We start from the raw sequence: 17,248 nt of genomic DNA, 5'->3' as shown, positions 1-17,248 counted from the left end.
GATAATCTAGAGCCCCAGTGTGTGAATTCCTTTAGTGACTTATGTGTGGGACAAAGGTCTCCAGAGACAGGTGGGAGGCCACTGCACTAACCTATAGTGTTAATACTTACCTCCCCTTACCACTAAGGGGTCATGTGTTGTTCTTATCATGAATATGTTGTTAATATTTCAACTTACAGGAATCAAGCCTGTTCAATTTATGCTCATGGTACTCTTCACTCAAAGGGCCTTTTGTTGGACAGATAATGATTAAATTTCCCTTCAAACAACAGTTCCCGACATTGGCAAATCTAGGTGTGGATGTGGCAGGTGCATATATCAATAAAATAGCACATTCTCAGTAGAAAAAAAAAAATCTTACCTTAATTAGTGGTGGGAAGTGAAACAAGTTTAGGTAATCGTGGGTTAATTTCTCAATGGCTGACTGTAAAAAACAAACAGAAAACAAAAAAGAAACACATGACTTTATTAATGATCCGATAGTGCCACAAGAGGATTAAAATTATTGTGCATCTATAAAGGCAATCTTTATTTATGTAGCCCATAAAATATCTTGGGGATGTTATTGTCCACCATCGATGGAGACTAAAAGTGATGGTTCAAAGTATTATAGGTAGTTTGTCATTATTTAATGGAACAGGAAGTTATTTTAAAGATGGGAAATCTCAGACCATTCTTCAAATCCTGGTAGAGAGTCTACTTGTGACAAGTTCATGTTCTGGTATATGGAGTGCACTTGTCGCCCTCAGTAACTACGGGAAAAACGACAAAGAACATGAATATATAACCAGAGACTCCTCAAGGCTGAAATCTCGCGGAAGGATTTACTGCATCGTAAGGGCTATTCTCTGGGTGTGTGTCCAGCACTTCTTCCCCCAATGAAGCACAAAGAACTCTTAAAGGAAAGGAGGACAATTTAAATCACGATTTTTTTTTTATACTCATCAGGTATAATCCAGCTCTTCTGTGAACTGAACGTATCACATAGAGAGTAAAAAAAAAAGTGCCAATGTGAGAAAAATTAGATGCCTTTTTCAAAGCGAAATGAAAGCTGTTGACATTTGACAATGTAATGAACACTTAGGGATGTTCAGCCCTGTTCCTTCCACACAGCCCCTCCACGTGAAGGCTTCCGGGCACAGGGAGAAGGATGCTGAGCCGGGCTGAGAGGGACAACTGCGTGGCAAAAGGGTAGGCAGAAGAACCGTTTGCTTTCATGACCCACAATTTAAGGGCTGAGAGTCTCTCTGAGAAAGTACGCAGACATGACTGTGCTTTCCTTAGTGAAAGAGCAGAGAGTGGCCAGCACAGAGTGAGTGAGTGTGTGTGTGTGTTTGTGTGTGTGTGTGTATAACACGTCTGACAGGTACCAGGAGGTAGTCACCTGGTGTCCTAGCCTCAGAGGCCCAGCTTAAAGCACTATTTAATCTTCATATCTCCATGAGTGGATACCAGAGCACCCAGAGCAAGCTTCCAACATCCCTTCCCTTTAACCTTTCTCTGTCATATAAGCTTATTTGTTAGACATACCCATGACCCCGCTGAGTTTAGTGGAGCGTCACATGTTGGCCGAGCCCCCCATGCATGGCCAGTAACACATCCATGCTTTGGGCATTTAGGCGGACTTCAGCGACTCCCCTCTCTGGAGAGTCTTCATGTCCATATGCTTTCTCATCCTTGAGTTCCACGGCGGTCTGGGGTATCCCCATGGATAACTGGCCTGCTCCTTTAGGAGCTCAAGGCAGACACTCTACTTCACGAGCCAGGTACACTGCCCTGACCCCCTCCCGACTTTTTCTCTATGTGTGTGTTTCTTGGCTTCTCTGCAGCATTAGACTATGCTTTTATAAAGCTTTCGACCTTTGGTGTCTGTGACACCATTCTCTCCTCCTCTTCCTACTTCCTGGGTGGGCATCCCTCTTGTCCTCCTGCCCAGGTTCCTGTGACCTCTCCTTGCCACAGCCTTCCTTCCTGAAGGCACATGGACCATCAGACAGAGACAGCATCCCAGCCTAAGACTATGTGGTCGGGCGTGTACGTGCAGCTGTGCTTTCCTTTTTATTTATCAAGGTGAAATTCACTACCATTAAATTAACCATTTTGAAGTGTGCTCCATCAGCAGTGTTTTGTAGCTTCCCTGTGCTGTGCAGTCCTCCCTTCTGTCTAGTTCCAAAATGTCTGGGGACCATGTGCTCATTCATAGTCACTCCCCATTCCCTCCTCCACCCAGTCCCTGGCAACCACTAGTCGATTTTCCGTCTCGATGAATTTACCTATTTTCTGGATATTTCACATAAATGGAATCCTACAACATGTGACCTTTGGTGACTGTCACCCCACAGGGCGGTTTTGAGGTCATTCATTCCATGTCGCAGTGTGTGTTCACTATGCTCTCCTCCTCGAGCATGCAAACCGATCTCTTCCCCGTGGAATCCTTCCCTTCTCTGTTCCCATTTTCATGACACCAGCGAGGCCTTATTATTTTGTGTCATAACCTCTGAACTGGTCTTTCAAAATCCAGCCTCTCCTTTCTAATCTACTCCACAACTTCCAGAAGCAAAGTTTTAAAACATGTCAGATCTCAAAACTTCCAGTACTCCCCAGAGCGGGTCAAACGCCAGACCCCTGGCCGGAAGCCCTGAGCTGTCTAGGGTCTGGCCTTGCCTCCCCCTGGCTTCTGGGGCCTGAGGCCTCCCCAACCAAGTGAGGCTTCCATCAGACAGAGTCCCCTCTTACTCTTTGCATCAGACCTGTTTTCTTCTGTTCCCTTACACTCTCTTCTGTATCTTTCTCTCTTAACTCCTTATTCTGTCTGGATTCTTGTTCTTGCCTTTCCTGCTCCTGTCTACATTTCAAATTCTGCCCTTCTCCAAGATCCAGCTCAAAGGTCCAGCCCACTCTCGCTGTCCCCCACCACCAACCGCCCCCCCCCCCAGCAGAGGGAGAGAATAGCTCCTTTGCTCCCAACTTCCAAGGCTCTTCTGAGAAGTTGTATGTACATGTTTTCTCTCTTCTCTGGGACGTACAGTCCTTGAGGGTGGGATTCTTCTCTGTATGTGCACAGGCCCAGACTTGCAGTGAGTACATGTTCCCAGATTTTGCTGAACAATAATAAGTTTGGACATCGCTTGCCCTAATGATACCAGCCAGCATGGAGGGGGCACTTTGTCCTAGGCCAGCTCGGGATATTTAAATCACTATGGTTTTGTGATGTACAGCTTCCCCACCCGCTTTCCTCGTGACAGCTCCTTAAGGAAATGTTGGGTCCTTTATCAAAGACAGCAGAGGGGAAGGGGATGTGGGAGCATCTTATCTGTCTTCTGCCAAATAGGACAAGATTTACCACATTGCTCTGTTGGAACCCTAAAATTTCTCTGCACCAGAGAAAATAATTTTTTCCTACTGCAGCCCACGTAAGCCAGCTCAGCTTTTCAAGATGGACGTGCCCACAGCCAGAGGTCAAGATTAAATTACTTGCCAGCCATTGCGATGTATGTTTAGGCATGAGGTTTCCTACCCATATCCTAAGGGGGAAAAGATAGTGAGGTTAAGGCTAAGGCATCACCCAGCCAGTGCTGAGGGGCTGTGAAGATATTCCTTGCATGGGTCCATGGCCCATGAACAGAGGTAGATGGGTTCTCCTTGGACCTCAGGGGGGATTTCTTTGAAAAGGCCACATTGGTGGCTCTAACTAAAGTAAAGGGAAAAGTAGTTATGTAGGTAGAGACTTGGCGAGATATGGATTTGGCTAAGAAGCTGCTTTCATTTTTTTTTATTTTTATTTTTTAAAACATTTCCATCTTTGATTTCTCTTCTTTCCAACCTGTGCCCACTCCTCCATCCGCCCACACTGGGATTGAGGAAGTTCAGGGAAAAAGCTGATTTTATCCTGAGATCTCTCTTGAAACAGACCTCTGACTAATAACAATGTCCACACAGATGCCAGCAATTATCTGGTTTGAGTAACTAAAGAGCAAGACAAAACAGATCTGGTTGCTAAACTACAAAAAATAATAATAAAGCCAACAGGAACAGGTTTAGCTTTGCAACTGTTCAAGACTATGGTGTGAGGGGACATGTTAGGATTTCCTGAGAAATCGAAGGACAAATTTCCCACGTGGTGGTGTCAGGTGCAGGTCAGAATTACAGACGCGGCGAACCGAAGGCCTGTCCCCACGACGTGAGGTGCTATGGTGGCTTCACCTTTGCCCAGTCTGTGGACAGATTCAGTGTCTTTAGGGACTCCCAGTGGGTACCTAGCCCTCCTGGGCTTAAATGAAGTCACCTCCTGTCTGCTGGGTGGAGGGCCATTCTGCAGGCACCCCACCGCCATGTGTCCAGTCCTGGCACACAGCTTTCTCCCATTCTGCCTTTCCACCCGCGGTGCCTTACCCCCGGAACACCCCTTGCCCCCGCATCCCCTTCACCACAGATTCACGCCTGCTTGCCCTTCAGCTCTCCTCCTTAACTTCTCTGCAGCTGACTTCCCTCAGCCAACCTCACGCCTCCTTTGTGGCCTTTCCTACAGCTGTCATTTGATCTTTCTTGCATGATTAACACCTACCTATCTTTTCTAGTAGACTGGAGATTTCTGGAGGCCCTGGAGTGATATGTGGGTGTATCTAGGGGACTTCTGCTACGCCCAGTGTTAAGCCTTTTTTTGCTGTTGGACTATGAGGAGGAGGTAGGGGGTCCCACAGGGACGGCAGCTAGTTATCAGCTGGCGTGTAAGTATTTCAGTACTGCTAGAGCCCGTGCGTTCGTGGGTGTATCCTCAGCCCCTGGCACAGGGTCTGCTACGGGGTGGGGGCTCAGTAAGGATCATTGACCAACTGTCCTCCCTCTCTGAGGTACCTTCAGGTGAATGATGTGCCCCTTGGAGACAATGCCCATGTCTTTCAAGTCTTCTTCCTCCAGGAGCAGCAGTCGCTTTCCTGTGATGTTGTTTTCCTTGAACAGGCTTGCATATATGCTCATCTCCGCTGAAGAGTCCCCTGAAGGGATCAGAAGGCAGAACAGCATTAGATGAAGTCCTGCCCAGAGCAAAGTTAACTGCATGAATTAAGAAGGGTAAGTTATTCCACTTGCCTTTTCTGACGAGCTGCTGAACCCAAAAATACTGTGAAAGAGAGGACATACATGGTTTTCAAGATTCACAAGTGCTCAGTGGCAAGCCGTCACAGTAAAACATACTTTCAGTCGATTAAAATAACTAATTTTGTACCGTAATTTTCTGACTCACCCACAAAGGGAGAATGAAAGACATTTGTTTTCTGGTTTTAAAACTTTAAGCTTTCAAGGAGAAGGCCCTCCTCGTGGAAGCCTTCGGACACTTAAGGGAATGTTGGTTTTCCTCCTTATTTGGGAAATTTTTAAAAAATTCTTCAAAAAGGCTCTTACTTATAATGATTTTTCTCTTCCCCTGCTGGTGGTCTCTGGGGTTGCCAAGGGGTACTGGTGTACCCGGGAACTGTATGAGGAACAGGGACTGCACAGCCGTGGACAGAAGGACTGGGCAGAATGTGCCCTTTGTTCTAGGCCTGGTCAGGAAGTAGCTGCGTGGCCCAAGACAAGTTACAGCTGGGAGCTTCCTGTGTAGAAAGAAGTTGGACCCAGTGACCCTCAGTCCTTAAATTTCACTTGGCACGTGTTTACTGGTAGCCTCTCACATAGATTGAAGGGAGGCCAGACCCAGTCCCAGCAATTCTCTGGGGAGCCCTTGACCCTGGGATTATATTTACATGGCTTGAAAACCACTCGACCTCAGAGCAAAGACTAAAAATAACTGTTAGAGCTTACTGCCTTTTTCTCCCCCTCTCTCGCTGTGTCTCTCTCTGTCAAATAAGATCTATCTATCTATCTATCTATATAAAATAAAAACTTTCTTCTCAAATGAGATGGGCCAGCTTTGCAGCTGGAGATAAAGAGATTCTATCCAGGCCCATGAATAAAGGAGATCCTAAGTTGTTTTTCCTTGTTAAGCAGGGCTGGTGGGAACTTTACAGTCAATGAGGCCCGAGGAATGGGAAGAAGTAGAGGCAAGTGGCGCCAGGTTTTCTCACCCTATACTATAAGCCAAAGAAGTTAGCTTATATCAAAAGCAGTTTTACTTCACCAGAAGGCCATAGGCAGGAAGGAGAACGCCCCAGTCCAGGAACCAGGTTGAGTTAAGTAAACAGACCTTCCCAAGAGTTTCTGGTAGTGAGCTTGCACGCTGTGGCCTCTGGTCTATTCCCTGGGCCGGGGACTTGCTAAGGCTGGCATTACCGCTGCTTTTCATATGCGGATACCTGAAGCATATACAGGGGACCTGGACAGACATAAGCCCCTGGGGTCTCTGATCAAGAATTCTCTGGACCTTTCACTAAAGAAACAGCGAGATGCAACAGCTTAAGAAGGATTGCCCCTCAGGGTTTCTACCCACATGTAAAGTCTAGAACTTCCTTTGGACTAAAATAATCTGTCCTTGTCCTCTGGCTCCAGCTGCAGAGAATGTCTGGGCGCTCATGGCCATTCCTCCTTGGGAAGGCCAGAGTAAAGATGGACCTGTCACTTCCAAACAGGCCTGAGGTAGGAAGGAAACCCAGTTCAGCCGAATCCCAGCTAGCACTGCCTTTACCAGATCTTTCTCCGCTGTGGTTCAAGTCCATCCCTGGTATTTTAGGAAAACTTAAGATCAATTTTTTTTTTTTTTCACATATGTTCACTTGGTATCCTGGATCACTCCTGTAACGTTGTCATTGGTATTCATGATCGTATTCTGGAATACCTTTCAGAGCAAATAGGGAGGTGGAATCCTCTTGTAAGATTTGAAGAGATACTTGCTTTGCTCTTGAGGCCTTACTTTAAATCATTACTGCATTAAAAATAGAAAAACAAGGAATTTGTCAACTTCTCCTAGTGCGACTTTCCTAAGGCCCAGACCCCTCTGGCTGCATTTGTGACTTGTGGACGAATGTCTGAACCACCTGCCCGGGGCCAAACTAGGCATTAACAGAAGCCGGCTTACCACGTCGTCTTCAGTCCATGAGCCAATCTCAAAGGAGGGCAGCAGCTGCATGGGAAATATGAATGCAGTGAAAAACAAAAGCAATATTATCATTGTCTTTTTGGTTTATCCCTTGTCTTCCCATCTTAGCTTTTGGCCGCTGCTCTGGCTTGGTTCCTCCTGCAGGTTACGTTCAATGGGAAGCCCCTTTCCTGACTTTATGGGGAATTTCGCAGTGCTTCAAGCATCGTGCCCACAGAAGCCAACCACGGGCACCAGCTTCTTCTCTGTAACAACTCCTTGCACTTGGTGAGCTGTGGCAGTGGGACCGTAGATCTTGAGAGTGTCCTCTCTTGGTACTTGGCACACACACCTCCCGCAACAGGCCTTGGCAGTTAAGGAGTTTCTGACGTTTGCCAGATACCAGAGCCTCCTTTGAAATTCCTAGTCAACATGGGGATCATATGATCATTAAGGAAAATTCCAAAGCAACCAACCCCTTGGTGATCAGATGACTTGCATGCTTCTTCTTACAGGAGAATTTCTAAGTGGTTAAGCAAATGACTCACTTGCATTAACCAAATATTAGGACCCATGGATGAAAAAGGACAAGTGAGATGGGACTCTGTCCCAAGAAACCCAGGGTGCAGATTTGCTGTAATGAAAACTCAACTAACCTCCCTGTTAAGTGTAGACACGAAAGGCATCTCTGCAAAAGAACTTTAGCCTGCACCATTTTCAAAGCTAGAGAGCTTCTTGCTTGAATAGATGCCCATGGCCACAGCCTAAATGAGACATGCCTACATGATCTGAAAAAAACTGGTGTGTCCTGTGTCTTGCATGAAAAAATCTGCCACAGCCATTAGCCTTAACTAACTTACCTCACCAGAATGGTTGGGTTTCTCATAACATGGCAGTGTCTTGCAACCTTTGTTAAAATATATTTTTGTGAATGAGTTGAAAAAAAGTTGAATTTGGTTGCTTTTACTATTACTCTAAAAATCAGAGGGTGGGTGAGTTAATCCTTCTAATCTGCAAATATTTTGAACTCACATGCTCTAATCCCAGCTAGGAAAAGTATGCCCCTCCCTTCCAGCAGCTTTTAATTTAATGGGGGTGAAACAAATATGGATTATAGATGGAGGAGTTCAAGGCTGCCTTCGTGCCGGTTCACTTGGTGCCCGGCAGTGCCTGCCATACGATCCTGGGTACATTTTTGTTGAACCATGTTGCTGAATGAATACGACTGCGAGGTACAGTAACTAAAATGCTCAATTCTCTGGTACAGAATTCAATGTCTGTGGATTTACCAGGGAAAAGCGAGGGTTTCACAGACTAAGGTGGGGGGAACGGAAGGCAGGGTGGGTTGAGCTGGGTACTACAGGGCTAGGAATAGAGAAGCTACTCTGGGTGAGGAGAAGCAAGAAGTCGAAACGGTGTAGGGGACAGGAAGGGAGGAAGGAAGGTGGGCACGTTTGCCTTACCGGAGCACTGGATGTGGTGGAGGATAAAGGAAAATACTTAACAGCTTTGCTTAAAATGCTTAAAATTCTCTCTGGCAGTGGTCAAAATCTCTAGGGAGCTAAGTAGATTATAAAAAAAAAGAAAAAAGAAAAAAAGAAAAAGAACCCAAACCCGCAAGTTACAATATATTTGAATGCGTAGGGTTTGAATATTACAGCTAAGTGGCAAGCATAGAAATCACTGCTATTCTGTATGTACCCAGGTGCCCTCGCTCCCTCAGGATTGCCCCTCTCCTCCTCTGAAATACTTGACATATGTTGGAATCGTCACAGGCACTCACCTGCTTCAAGGATGCAGAAAGGAAAATGACTTGAAGAAAATCTAAAACTGAATTTGATCACAGAAAAATATGACAGGTCTTACATCTTCACAGAGCAGCTGAATACAGCTGCAGAAACGTGTCATTCCCTTTGCCCATCACGGAAACCGATGTGAAATAAGGAACTTCTCCGAAGAGTTCGAGGACCAACAGACTGAGTTACAGAACTATTGCCCTGCACCAAGGTTAGCCTCTCTGGGGAGTGGGGGGGATGTGTCGTGTTTTGTCTGTATACAGTCCCTGAATGGTGTGCTAAACAAAATAGGTAAATAAGTATTTTTTAAATAAAAGTTGTATGTCACTACTAATCAAAACTAATATATTTGGTTTTAGGGTCCAAAGGAGAGGGGAAGAGTTCTGAGAGTGACTGAAGATGACTCCAAGAGGGAAAGGCATAGATTCGGTTTGCTAACCCCTCCGGCAGGACTCCTGCCCCAGGCTGGCAGAAATCAGTGAGGGGAAGGCAGGAGCCAGGCACTGCTTCAAGACGGTTTGAATTTGGGAAAACCGGGGGTAAGAGTTAATGATCTCCAGCCACATCGTGGTTTACCATTTCCTTTATGCTCTCTGTACCTTCTTAGCATGTGAGTGTCTGCTGTAGGGTGAGCTTTAAGATTTTCATTCTTTGGGGATTTAAAAAAAAAAAAAAAAAACCCACCTCGTGACTGTCCCGTCACTCGACCGATTCGTTACTTACACCCAACTGATTTCGGGAGAGAAAATCTCACATTTGTGTGCATGTGTGTGACAGTGATGCCTTCCAAGGATGTTGGGAATCCAATCTAACAAAGATCGGATATACACAGCAACACATAACAAAGGGATTTACTGTCAAAACGTTTATTGCAAAATGGAGTCTTAAAACAAAGAAAAGCAGAGAAAAGTTCACATCAAAATGAAATGTATGACACCAACTTAGATTTCCGAATACATTGTGGACTCCGTGCTGGAATATCAAATTCCAACTACGAAATCGATATCTGAGTCGTCTTACCACACATGAGTGAAACGGAATCTTCCATACAAACATTATACACGATATTTGGCATAGGATTTGCTCAGAATAACATTGTAATAGAATAGTTGAGGAAAAAAGGTTTTGTTAAAAAAAAAAAAGTGATAATGCCATCCTCTATTCAAAGCGCACACTCAGTATAAATATTTTCTATTATTTAGTACAAAATTTGTTCAAAGAGTGCAAAAGCAGTTTGTGCAGTGTACTGTACCTGACGTTAAAAGATAAACTATTCTGCACATTATATAAAATAATTAAGGTAGGTGCTGAAAATGCTAGTTGTAAAGTCAGTAATCACATGCCCCAAAGCTCCCCTCCCCTCCTCAGGCCACAGAATGCAATTCGGCTGAGCCCGAGGGGAACCCCGCTAGCTCTCGGCTTCCCTGGTGCACACTCGTTTTCCATGGCAGAAATGCTACTATTTGCAGGCTATGCCACAATCTAGAGAACAGACCAGATTCTTCTCTCTGGCCAGGCTTAAAGCCAGAACAGGTAAACAGCCTGACTCCAAAGCCGCAAAAGGTGCCTGATTATAGAAAAATGATGCCCTATTACGAACGTGGTGTGGTGAGACACTGCTGGTTGTTAACAGACCCGCAACGAGTCTAGTGTTAGCAAAAACCCAAAAAAAGTATCAATGTTGAACTCCGAATAGCTTTTCTAATGAGCTTGTACGAAACGCTCCCTACTCCAGAGAGCATGCCAAGGACTAAAGTTCTGTATGTCCCAGAGAAGTCACGCCAGCTCTCTGCCGCACCTCGCCTCCCATTCCTTGACTTTAATGGGGATCCGTTTTGGAATAGCTCAGCAGTTGCTTAGGTCTAACAAATCTGCTGCCTGTTAGAAATCACTGGCTGAACGCTGGCCCTCAGCCTTTCCGGAGCATCCCAAACAAGCGTACTCTGTGCCTTCAACCCCTTCCCCTGGGTTAAGTATAAAATATTAAAATGTGATTTTCCTTCAACAGAAGGCCCTTTTAAATTAACCTGACTGCTCTGCAGGACCGAAGCTTCCTCAGGGATGTGTTTCTGTTTTATTTATTTTGGGTTAGTGTGATAGAGGAGAGTGAGCCCCTCCCCTAGGTACATTTTGCTGTTTTATGAAGTTTCCACCAGGGGAAAGAAACCATTTTTCCACAAGTGGGGATTTAAGATAAATGTCGCCAACCTATATAATTCAGATTGTACAGTAGCTGTCATTTTGAAACTGCGTCTTTTGAATCGAGCAAGTTTGTTTAGGGGCGGGGTGGGGGGGGATGAGTTGGAGAACTGAAACTGTCAGGGTTAGCAAGTTTCTCAGTGGGGGGAGGGGCACTGCTGTTGGTACTGTGGGTGGAGTCCTTCACTGGGTGGAGCTGCCCAGGGGTGCTGGGCACTCCACCGCACCCCTGGTCCCTGTGAGGACCCAAACTCTGCCCCAGCACTTGCAAACACCATTAGGGGCCCCAGATGAGAGTGGCTGGCAGGGTGTTCTCAAATTCTGTATGATCGGCTTTCTGAATACAGAAAAAAAGACTAGTTATATTCTCAGTTGTAGGACTCTGACAATATTACCACAGAGTTTCAATTATTATTTTGAATCTCTCAATTTCTTAGGGTTTCTTTATTCTCTTTATAAATGTACGTTCTTGTAAGTCAGGTAATTGGAAATACATCCAGCAGCAAGAATTTGCCATTTCAAAAACTGATCTGAAAAGTGAATTAGAGGCAGCACAATTAACATCGTCTTTAGAAATTCTATGTAATAAACAGTTCTTTTAAGAAGTGATAAAACTAATAATAGAGTCTAAAGATCTTCTAAATCATCTTTACAGATAGAGTGAGACCACTTTAAAATTCTGTTTATATGATTCAGATTTTAGGGATGTTCAAACCCACAGAAAGACACTGATTTGGAACAAGAGAGTAAAATAATGCCATGTGGTAATTACAGTAGAATTCCAAGTGGAGAACAGTTTTAAGCTTCTCACTGAAGCTTTCAATTCTGCTGTATCCTAAACCAATGAGGTTTCTTTTTGGTAGAGTACTGAGCTACAGCCATCCTGGGGGATACTGGTGAGGAAAGTGACAGCACTTGAGAGATTGGGAACTATTACCTCATTAACGGTAAAACCTTAGTCTGAGTATAGAGTCCTATTACCTTTCTCTTTTGCCCTAATTGGCTACTTTCATGAAGGCACCAAAATTTTATGTGTAATTATAATAGGCTTATATGTAAATGAAGAAAAATGTCAGTTTCCTTCTATTCCTATCTATTTATGTGTTCTAATTTTGTTGACGATGATTCTTAACTGAGAGGGTTTACATTCTTACGTGAAGTGCACAGATCCCAAAATTCGCAGAGATCCCCTTACCAGTGCCGCCTTCTCTGCCCACACTGTCCACTCCGCGGCACTCCCCCATGTGTCATCCTCTTTCCCCGCTCCCCTTCTCAGCATGCACTTGTCAACCACTTACATACTAGTAAGGCATTTGTTTTGTTGATGTCAGGCTCTGCGGACATCCTGTGGCGCAAGCATGGCCCCCTTGCTGTGCCCTGGAACGTGTTCCAGGCACAGATGGGGGCCTCAGTGAGTATCTGTGGAACAGATGACTTTCTCTTTACCCCAAAAGATGGGCAAGAGGCTTTTAAACTGCTTCCTCTTTGGTTCTCTCCTTCAGGTTGCTGGACCACAGTGACTCGGATGTGCCCCGAAGTCAAGAGTTGAAAACCAGCCCTCTGCCCGGCTCCCAGAGGTTCTGCTTGAGGGCCTCAGCTTGAGGGAGGGAGCACGGCTCTGCTGAGCATAGCCAGGATGCCTTTACGTGTTCGTGCCTGGGCACTGCCAGCACCAGCTCGTGGTGCTACCACGTAGGCTCCTAGGGCACCCATCTTCTAGGGGAAAGGTCTGCCTATCCGTTGTTTTTACCTAGTCTGTGGGTGGTGGAAGAGTCTGCCGATTCCTCAGCTGCGTAGTCTTCAAAGAGCAACAGATTAAATTTGTTTATATGGTTTATATTCTAGGAGTGTTCTCTTCTACCTTTCCTGCAAGCCGTTCACTTTAACTTCCATTTCCTGCGACTCAACAAGCATGACTTGAGATTGATAGTTTAGTTCTCCAGGTTACTGTAACTACTTATTTTTTTTTTTAGCAACTTTTCGCTGGCTAACACTGACTGACCACTTGCCATGGGCCTGGTACTGTGTTCATAAAACACACACACTGTGTTACATACATTATTTCACTTAATCCTCACAACAGTCCTTTGAAGTGGGTCCTGTTATTATTCCCATGTCAAAAATGAACAGACACACAGAGGCTAAATAATTTTTAACAGATTGCACAGCCGTTTTGAATCCTAATTTGACTCCAGATTCTTCTCTTTATCACTCTGGTATATAGGCTATGCTACATTTCACAACCAGAACATTTTAATGGTTATTTTTCTCCAAATAAAGCTGGCACAGCGTACTGATCATTCTGTGATATTTTTCAGCTGTTAATAGGGATTAGAAGCATGTCATGTTTCAAATTTTGAGAAGCTTTTTATGACTGAATATACTTGGAAATAGTATTAGATAATATCTGTGATGATATACTTTCTTAAATTTCCCATAAAAATAACCATCAGAAGTATTTTAGTGTAATAGTCAAATGAATGGCACTTTTTTCCAATACAGGCTGAAAAAAAGTTTTTGTGCCTTGGCCTTTCTGTGTGTGTGTGTGTGTGTGGACACACACACACACACACACACACACACACAGTGTTTTGTAGTTTTTTTTTTTTAATCAGTGTTTTATAGTTTAAACAAGTTTTGACAAATATAACATTCTGAGACTATTACTCTGGCGAACTAGGTTTTCGGAGAGACACCTACATTTGCTTCTGTTTAACACTGGCATGGCTGAGTCAGGGTTAAAAGAAAAAAAAAAAAAGACCACTCTGGAAGGCTGGATTTGATATAAAAAGGACCCTTCATCCTATACTTCTGACTCAGTAAGTATAACTTATCCTTGCCATTGCTTTCATAATCTTTAGTTCCCTCTTTAAAACCTCTCTACATATATCTAGAACCCAGGATGCTCCTTCCCCACTGGGGGTGCAGAGGGGGTCTGTGTCCCCACTTGATATCAGCTTGCAAGTAGCCCTTTAAGACCATCTCTTTCTCCTTTTAGAAACTAAGCCTCGGATGACAGTGTTGTTCAGAAGATTCCAGGGCTAGCACTGGTATGAAAGCCTGCAACATCTGCTGTTGGCTTCAAATGAGAGTATTTCTTCTTCCAGTGTATTACTGAGAACATCTCTCAGGTTTTACTGTGAGTAGTTGTGCCATTAAGTATTGAAAATTCGTGGCATTTCGGTATTTCTGAAGAAGTATTTGTTATAGTCTTCTTTCATCTCAATTTTTTTATTGTTAGATTTTGTAGTCATTATCAATTATTTCTGACAGTGCAGTGTATTGCCATAAGAAAAAAAAAATGTAGTGTGTTACAGGAAAATCAGTGTCAGAGAAGAATTAGGAGGTAAGAGTGCTTTTTCAAAATGTAAGTCTTCTTAAGCAATTAAATAAATGAAATCAAATCAAATACAAACATTAAAGTATTTGTTTTTAAAAAAAGCCACAATGTAATTAGTTAAAACTACTATATTGTAATAGAATCACAGATTTCTATAATCAGGCACCACATTTGCTGACTCATTAAATATACCTTTCTGCTTTAATTCCCCCACTAACCCCCCATTTTTCTGTAAGCAGGGGAAAAAAAAAAAAAGTAAAATCACTCAAGAAATGACTGTCATAGAAATGTGATTGGCCTAAAAATTCAGTGCTCAGTTTTCTACTTCCTTACTGGTTTTTGTACAGGCTGAGATAGCAAGTTTCTTTCGTTTTTCCACACATTTTCCATTTTATTATTTTGCTTTCTGCTTTCATTCACTATTATTATCCATGTCATTATCCTCATCACCGTCATCATCATCATCATCGTCACCTTCTGACAAGTCAAAATCACTGAACCCCAGGGCCATGTTGACCTTCTTCCCCCTTCTCTTAGATGTGGTTTTGGAAGAATTCTGCTTGGCTTGCATGTTTATCTGCATCCCAGAATGCAGCACAGCTCCTGCTTTGTTCATTGAGAAGATATCCCCAAAGCCCATCAGCATCATGGCCTGCAGACTTTGGTTCATGCCATGGCCCTCCCCGTTACTTGCTGCTGTGATCTGACATGACATCTCTGCACTGTTTGACTCCTCTGTCTTAGATTCAAAGTAAGACTCCTCAGACATTCTTGCAGCAAGAGGCAAGAGAAGCTATCATGAGGGAAGAAAGGACAGAAGTAAAAAGAGAAATTAGGACCAATATAAATAAAGCAAACAGATACCACAAAATTAGTGGGTGCTGCACAGAAGGTAAATGATTAGTGAAACAAATGAATGTAGGGAATTACTAGAGAATTTATTTAATGGCACGTTTGGCTTCAGCGTATTTGCCATAATTTATAAATGACAGAGTAAATCACAACCAAAAGTTTGCAAAGCATCACAACAGGCCAAATTTCACATGGGAAGGAAGTTCCGAGTTTTAAGCTCTCATTTCACTTAAAACAAAAGTAGTTTTGAGGACTGCACTTAATTTTTCCCAATTTCACTTTCATGGAGACATTTCGCTAACTATTAAATTAAAAAAGAAATTAAGTAGAGATTAAATCTCAAGTAAAAAAAAAAGAATCAAGAAACCTTGTACCAAAGAATAAAGCTTAGAGGAAGCATGAGAACAGTTCGGTAGTCAATACCCTTCTACGGAAATCTGGGCCATTAATCTCCTTTTTATCTAGATTACAATTTGAATCTAAACTAAAAACAAGACTAGAATTCACTGGTTTCCATTATTATTTATTACAGCCAGATGTAATACTGGTTATTCAACTTATGACATAGTTCATTTGTGAACAAATTCTAGATGTCTCTAATACTTAAGTATAAATAAGTATATAAATACAGATGACAACTGGGAGGAGAGGAAATTAGTATTAATTTAAACTGTTACCTTTTGCTTTATTCTCTAAGTGTCCTTTTAGCAGAATTTGTTTTCTAGGAATTGCCCCTCTCACATCTATTTTCTACCTTATATAATTATTTTGAACAGCTAACCTGTTCCCATAAGTGTTGATCATATTTCAGAGCTAGAACTGGCATGATCTAAAAAGGGTTACTGCCTCTTCTTTTGAGGAATAAGCAATTGAGGCTTATATTTTTGGTGTTGCTTAAATATTGGTAACTTTATGATAAAAAATGTACAAGTAACATATGGGGTAAGTAACCGTAACATCCTGGATGTAAGTACACATTTTAAGGCCAATTTCCTAATTTTTAAACTGGAGTTTTCGGGAGGGGGGGTTGTTTTTGTTTTTGTTTTTTGAAGTGATCTCTACATCGACTGTGGGGCTTGAACTCATGACCCCGGGATCAAGAGTGGCATCCTCCTCCAACTGCGCCAACCAGGCGCCCCCTGGAGTTGAGCTTTTAAAAAAAGTTATCTTACTCTATTAGGAAAAGATTGCCAGAGTTGTTAGCTCATGAAGAATTTCATATGCTTCAGCTAAAAAGTACCAGTTATATGGAAGAAAAGAATTGCTTTAGCTCCTTTAACACCGGAAACAGGATATTACTGTCCTTGCAGTCAAACTTCCCAGCTTTTCAGATTTGTTTTCAATTGTTAGATTTTCTTAGGGAGCACTTTCTTCCTGATTTATTTTATTATTTCATGGGTCCTTCCTCACATTATGTTAAGTTCTCAACACAGATGTCTCTCAAATAAGTTTTTATTTTGAATAGCAATAAAATTTCTACATCAAGCTATAACAATCATTAAAAAAAACCACTGTCCGAAATTTTGTAGGGAGAATTCATCTGCCCAGATGATTTCAACTAGTTTTTTAATTTCAGGAAGGAAAACAGCATCCTTCCTTGAAATAAATCCAATAATTCCATTTTTTATGAAGTTACATAAATGTTAAACTTTCATAATTAAGATGAGGCTACATATATACAGGAAGACTAAGCCTCCAGCTACTTCCTTTTAAAAAGGCTTATTTTATCTTTCTCTCAGAAACCTCATTTAAAGTCAACTAGAAACTGATGTAAGGATGAAACAAAATACCTACTTAGAAAACACCTGCGCACAAACTTTCTTTCCTTCAGAAATACCAGCTCTAAGCAGAAGAGACATTAAAAGCAAATACTGTTAAGAAAGAAAACTTAGCCCTCATAGGTTAAAAAAAAAAGTAGGGAAGAAAATCTCTGAGATCATGCTTCATGTTGTCCATTGTTAGATGGTAGCCTTCGAAGCAGTTCCTTTACAGAAAGTTTTCTGGAGTTAAAATGCAAGCAGACAACCTACTGAGCACTCCTACGGTTTCATT

At 42.8% G+C, this 17,248-nt stretch overlaps 1 protein-coding gene across 4 annotated transcripts in view; it reads right to left on the bottom strand.

Annotated features, from left to right (window-relative positions):
• Positions 1 to 17,248, bottom strand: part of MAP3K20 (mitogen-activated protein kinase kinase kinase 20) — a 177,628-nt gene that overhangs the window by 27,046 nt on the left and 133,334 nt on the right. For 3 of the 4 annotated variants that reach the window (XM_032355970.1, XM_032355968.1, XM_032355969.1), the window contains exons 12-15: positions 7,010 to 7,054; positions 5,089 to 5,119; positions 4,855 to 4,994; positions 362 to 424 (exon numbers count right to left, since the gene is read on the bottom strand). In XM_032355970.1, coding sequence (XP_032211861.1) covers positions 362 to 424; positions 4,855 to 4,994; positions 5,089 to 5,119; positions 7,010 to 7,054 — 279 coding nt within the window. Of the gene's footprint in view, positions 1 to 361; positions 425 to 4,854; positions 4,995 to 5,088; positions 5,120 to 7,009; positions 7,055 to 11,926; positions 15,138 to 17,248 lie in introns of those variants that run through there. The other variant, XM_032355971.1, reaches the window with a different exon arrangement.

Source organism: Mustela erminea, chromosome 8 (assembly GCF_009829155.1).
Source record: "Mustela erminea isolate mMusErm1 chromosome 8, mMusErm1.Pri, whole genome shotgun sequence".
NCBI classification, from domain to species: domain Eukaryota; kingdom Metazoa; phylum Chordata; class Mammalia; order Carnivora; family Mustelidae; genus Mustela; species Mustela erminea.
This window is presented reverse-complemented; position numbering and strand designations above follow the sequence as displayed.